Source organism: Oncorhynchus nerka, linkage group LG18, assembly GCF_034236695.1.
Source record: "Oncorhynchus nerka isolate Pitt River linkage group LG18, Oner_Uvic_2.0, whole genome shotgun sequence".
NCBI classification, from domain to species: domain Eukaryota; kingdom Metazoa; phylum Chordata; class Actinopteri; order Salmoniformes; family Salmonidae; genus Oncorhynchus; species Oncorhynchus nerka.
Genome location: NC_088413.1, coordinates 41,458,193 through 41,464,755, shown reverse-complemented (window position 1 = coordinate 41,464,755; position 6,563 = coordinate 41,458,193). Strand labels below are relative to the sequence as shown.

At 39.8% G+C, this 6,563-nt stretch overlaps 1 protein-coding gene across 1 annotated transcript; it reads left to right on the top strand.

Moving 5' to 3' along the window:
- Nucleotides 1-2,294: 2,294 nt before the first annotated feature.
- rab32b (RAB32b, member RAS oncogene family) lies at nt 2,295-5,892 on the top strand. Its single transcript, XM_065004101.1, is given in 4 exon segments — nt 2,295-2,515; nt 2,517-2,581; nt 3,170-3,447; nt 5,755-5,892. Coding segments are annotated over 4 exon segments (627 nt in total). The 5' UTR covers nt 2,295-2,369.
- Nucleotides 5,893-6,563: the final 671 nt, after the last annotated feature.

The window sequence follows — 6,563 nt, the reverse complement described above, 5'->3', positions numbered from 1 at the left end:
TTATAGTCTTCTTCATGTAGCTTATTGAAGCTATTATTGTCTTCTTCATGTAGCTTATTGAAGCTATTATAGTCTTCTTCATGTAGCTTATTGAAGCTATTATAGTCTTCTTCATGTAGCTTATTGAAGCTATTATAGTCTTCTTCATGTAGCTTATTGAAGCTATTATAGTCTTCTTCATGTAGCTTATTGAAGCTATTATAGTCTTCTTCATGTAGCTTATTGAAGCTATTATAGTCTTCTTCATGTAGCTTATTGAAGCTATTATAGTCTTCTTCATGTAGCTTATTGAAGCTATTATAGTCTTCTTCGTGTAGCTTATTGAAGCTATTATAGTCTTCTTCGTGTAGCTTATTGAAGTCATGTAAGTAGCAGTTATTTTAAGGGTACAATGCAAGTGTAAATTTGACCATCATCAGGTATTACAATAATGGTTGTGTTTGTTGCTTGTTTTCATTAAGGCAAACTTCCACCACTTGAAAGTAGATTGTTTATCATAATAGACTATCCAACCTGTAGTTCACAAACATGTCTATAAATAATGTATGCACTGTGTAGGCCCATGTTTTCTAATACAGTTATAACCTTACAATGTCAAATATTCTAGATGAATGTGTTTTGTTGTTTTGCTCAAAATAAGTATGTGTTGTTCAGAAAAAAAAGCACAGAGATTGTCACAGTCACTTTCTTCATCAGATAACTTCAGAATGAATATATTATACAGATATCAAATCAAATTTTATTTGTCACATACACATGGTTAGCAGATGTTAATGCGAGTGTAGCGAAATGCTTGTGCTTCTAGTTCCGACAATGCAGTGATAACCAACAAGTAATCTAACTAACAATTCCAAAACTACTGTCTTATACACAGTGTAAGGGGATAAGGAATATGTACATAAGGATATATGAATGAGTGATGGTACAGAGCAGCATACAGTAGATGGTATCGAGTACAGTATATACATATGAGATGAGTATGTAGACAAAGTAAACAAAGTGGCATAGTTAAAGTGGCTAGTGACATAAGAATGCAGTCGATGATCTAGAGTACAGTATATACATATGCATATGAGATGAATAGTGTAGGGTAAGTAACATTATATAAGGTAGCATTGTTTAAAGTGGCTAGTGATATATTTACATCATTTCCCATCAATTCCCATTATTAAAGTGGCTGGAGTTGGGTCAGTGTCAATGACAGTGTGTTGGCAGCAGCCACTCAATGTTAGTGATTGCTGTTTAACAGTCTGATGGCCTTGAGATAGAAGCTGTTTTTCAGTCTCTCGGTCCCAGCTTTGATGCACCTGTACTGACCTCGCCTTCTGGATGATAGCGGGGTGAACAGGCAGTGGTTCGGGTGGTTGATGTCCTTGATGATCTTTATGGCCTTCCTGTAACATCGGGTGGTGTAGGTGTCCTGGAGGGCAGGTAGTTTGCCCCCGGTGATGCGTTGTGCAGACCTCACTACCCTCTGGAGAGCCTTACGGTTGAGGGCGGAGCAGTTGCCGTACCAGGCGGTGATACAGCCCGCCAGGATGCTCTCGATTGTGCATCTGTAGAAGTTTGTGAGTGCTTTTGGTGACAAGCCGAATTTCTTCAGCCTCCTGAGGTTGAAGAGGCGCTGCTGCGCCTTCTTCACGACGCTGTCAGTGTGAGTGGACCAATTCAGTTTGTCTGTGATGTGTATGCCGAGGAATACACAATAACTAACTACTGTAAGAATGTAGCAAGCAAAAACCAGAAGGATTCAAGTGCTTCCATTTACAGAAAAACATGTTTAAAATGTCTCTAATTTCTATTGCAAGTCTGTATATTTTATAAACACTCCTCTAAATCCATACTTGCAACAGTGTCTATTATAATACGACTGCCAAAAATGTAATTTGTTACTTTTGTGAATGTACAGTATGTAGTAGTATGCATCCTATTTTGGTAACGATTTAGATTAATTTTACTAAAAGGAAATACTACGCTTATTTTACTATTTATAAGTGTGTTGCTTATAGTGACTGTTGGGTTTGTACAGTATAATTCTTACTTTTACCAATTGTTATGATCTCACTATATATAATGTAATAAACAATGGCTAGTAACATGAATAGGCTATTTGATAGATATGCCTTCATAGAGTCAAATAATGTTTTCTGTTTTACAACATGTATCAAACACAGTCGTGCAAACAGTCATTTTCGTTCACATTATTGAAGATATGTGTTTTGTTAGAATAAATAAACAAATGTTTTTGCACATGTACTGAGTCATTCATTCGTGGTAGCTGTCTATACCAAAATGAAAGTGTAGGCTACCACTCTCTGGTCTATATCGCTAGCCTACAACAAAACTGATGTTGCTGTTGATATTTGAACATGGCGGGGGGTTCAGTATCGGTATGCACCGAGTGTTTGATTAAAGTTTTGGTGATTGGAGAGAGGGGTGTTGGAAAAACGAGCTTTATAACGCGGTACTTTAACATGCGGTTCAAGGAGGAGTACAAGGCATCGATTGGAGTTGACTGCGTTGAAAACGATCGAATGGGACAATAAAACAGTGGTGAGACTTCAGCTTTGGGACATTGCAGGTAAGCCAAATATGTTGAGCACACACACACACACACGTGAAATAAGGTTTTCAGCTAGCAGAATCATGTTTTTCTCACTCAAAAATGTACAGCCTAGAAATAGAAATAAGATTATCCAACTAACTCAAAACTAAAGAAAAGTTTACTCTATTAACAATAACCATTTCGATATTCCTATATAGAGAAGTGTAGAATTGGGCATGAAAAAAAGTGGACTGAAATGAGATCTTGATGATCTATGGGGTTGTGGGTGATCTATAGGGTTGTGGGGTTGACAATATGATGACAGTCACAGTTCTGTGTTTCTCTGCTTTTGTTATTTGATTCGGGGTTACAGCTCTTTCCTTACTAGGTTATCTCCATGGATTGTAGACAACATTTTGCTTTCCAAGTTGTACATTTTCCATAGCCCCAGATTAACATTTATGTAAGTGAACAGCTTTCCAATCAAAGTTAAGGAGGATTAAGAATGCAAAGCAGATGACAACTGTATGATTGTGTGCCAACAGGCGCCCTATTCCCTTTATAGTGCACTACTTTTGGCCAAGACCCATAGGGACACACTATGTTTTTCTCTATTTCCTGAAGGTCAGGAGAGGATTAGGAACATGTCCAGAGTATACTACAAGGAGGCCATGGGGGCGTTTGTGGTCTTTGACACGACCAAGATGGAGACATTAGAGGCTGCCTCACAGTGGAAGCATGAACTAGATAGCAAAGTGAGACTGGTCAGTGGAAGCCCTGTCCCTGCTGTCCTGTTAGCCAACAAGTGTGACCAGACAGAGGGAAACAAGTAGCTGTCTGCCCTCATGGACAACTACTGTAAAGAGAAAGGCTTCCTGGGTTGGTTTGAGACGTCAGCAAAGGTGAGGAAGTCAGAAAGAATGAAGTCATGTGATGTACATTTTTGGACTTTAACACAGTAACAATGTACTCATAAAGATGTAAGGTGTGTTAAACATGAGTCACATTAGTTACAGTGCTTTACTGTGGTTTAAAGGAGCTGTGCATTGTACAAGGCAAACATTATGTAGTGTATTGGCTGTCAACGCAACAACATCTCATCTGTTAGTGAAAGCTCTGTTCACCCTCAAAAGAGTTTGGGGACTAATGGATGTTGGGTCATTTCAGCAAGCAATGACACCCACCATCTCAGATGGTTGTGAAATAGTTTCTGTAGTTACAAAAACAGATAAGATTTGCATTCCTGAAACATTATTTTGTTGAAATTGAATTTGAACCAAAAATCGGGCCTTTTAATTTATAGGATTCACGTAATATTTAACAAATATAGTAACTAACCTAACATCCGATTTGGACTATACTTCTTTCTATCATTGAGTAATACTTGAGTAATCAACTAAAATGGTAAAAAGCCACCCACGGAACCCCCCACACCCCACGCCAATCAGATCAAACATCCCACCCCAACAACTAGTATACAGTATCAGTTCTCTATGTTTGACAAGTACTATGGAGCTGCGGCTTGGAGTAATGCTTCTTCACCATTTGTTATCTATTCCCTGTGAATCTGGTGATGGATTTTTCCATCTGTTTAAAGAAATTGGCCATTGAAGTCGCTTGCATTATTTACTATAAATGAATGTGAAAGTACCAGGTTTTGCCCACTAGATGCCACTGTTGTTGCTGCTGCCGCCACACCCTTTTATCAATTTTGCTGTTTTATTTAATGAATCACAACATTTTCTTTGCAACTTTGGATAGAAAACCCAATAAATAAATTGTGTGGTCAATTGTGTGCTCAAGCCAGTCCTCCATGAAAGCAAATCAGCTTGTCCTTCTATTAGCAACCTAATGCTTCAAACCAACTCTCCTTGAATAGTCCAACAAATGGCAGCTCTCTGAGGGCTATGCGTATGTTGCAATTCTCATATGAAGACTTTTCCTACCAGCCCAAACTTTTATGGAGAAATGGGCTTGTGACTAAAATGTTGTGACAATAATAAAATGATGGAACCATTGGGAAAGGGATACCTAGTCAGTTGCACAACTGAATGCATTCAACCAAGATATGTCTTCCGCATTTAACCCAATCCCTCTGAATCAAAGAGGTGTGTCATCGGCGCTCAGAGAGCATTTGTTGTTTAACTGCCATGCTCAAGGGAAGAACAGCAGATTTTTCCACCTTGCTGGCTCTCAGTCTTGAACCAGCACCATTTCGGTTACTGGCCCAACACTCTTAACCGCTAGGCTACCTGCCGCCCCATGGCAGTCATGCTGTATGTTTTTCAATAAAATGATATTGTAGTGTGATTATTTACCATTAAACCCAACCCAATACCATTACCATAGCAAAACACTATACAGTGTGTGTTTGAGACTTTTACCATTGAAGACCATTAGAGACCATAACATTGAAACCAATAGAACTGCTGTAGCCTCATTTTTTGCTTGTTCACCAGAAATGGTCTAACAGTAACTAATTTGGCCCTTTTTTGAAGGGAGTTAACCACACACAGAGGGTCTGTTTCCTTGTGAGGTTGACCATACAATCTATTTTCATCATGTGCAAACGCTAATGGCTTTCTACACAAAGTTGCAAAGAAAATGTTATGGTCCATTTAATAAACACAAGAGACCAGCAACATGGATGAAAGTGTTTGGTGGCAGTAGCAGGAACAGTGGCATCTAGTCGGCCAAACGTTCACACTAGCACACTTTCACACTATAATGCAAGTGACTTCAATGGCAAATTTCTCAGAACAGGGGGAAAAAACATCACCAGATTCACTGGCAATACATTGCAAAGGATGAAGAAGCAATACTCCAAGCAGATTGGCGTGGGGTGTGGGAGGTCTGTGGGTGGCTTTTGATCATTTCATTGGATTCCTCACGTCTTACTCATTGTTAGTAAGAATGATGGTCCAAATCTGATGTTAGGTACTATATTTTTGAAGATTATATGAATCCTATATTTAAAATGGCCAGTTTAGGTGCAATCAATTATCTTAATTTCTCAAAGATCAAATTAGAAGGTGGGTGTCGAAATCCTTTTTCTTGTGTTTTTTGAGGTGGAATGACTTTGTTGTAATTTAATGAAAAACTACAACAAGCCTGATACTGACTCTGACCAAAATAGGTTGCATTTCACCATTCTTTAAAAAAAAATGTAAGTGTTCCTTGTCCCATGTTCCCCTATGTCTGACTTTTAGGACAATCTCAATGTTGACGAGGCAGGAGCCTTCCTAATGGAGAACATGCTGCGGATTGACAGATGGCTGTCCAGCAAAGACAACGAAAATGACAGGATCAACATGAGCCAGTCCAAGGCAACATTTAAATGCTGCTAGTACCACCATGGAGAGACGATGGACTCAGCTAGTACCACCATGGAGAGACGATGGAGTCAGCTAGTACCACCATGGAGAGACGATGGACTCAGCTAGTACCACCATGGAGAGACGATGGACTCAGCTAGTACCACCATGGAGAGACGATGGACTCAGCTAGTACCACCATGGAGAGACGATGGACTCAGCTAGTACCACCATGGAGAGACGATGGAGTCAGCTAGTACCACCATGGAGAGACGATGGACTCAGCTAGTACCACCATGGAGAGACGATGGACTCAGCTAGTACCACCATGGAGAGACGATGGACTCAGCTAGTACCACCATGGAGAGACAATGGACTTAGGGGGCAGAGGGATAGAGGGACTTTAACAGGGAGGCTTAAAGCTGGGTAAACTCATAAATATGTCATTTCAACCAGCATTGCCCACTGGATTAGGTGTCAGGCATGTCCGTTTATATCATTCTAATTTCACACCCTCACATATGATTTCAGCACATTCCATCATCAGTACATGGGTGTGGGGCAGTAGGCTACATGGGTTGTATGGGTGGGGTTTGTAAGAAACATCTCTATGGAGATGATTGAGCCCATATCTTCTGGTAATAAATAAAGTGGCTGTTCCACTGGATGTCTTAAGGTGAACGCACCAATTTGTAAGTCGCTCT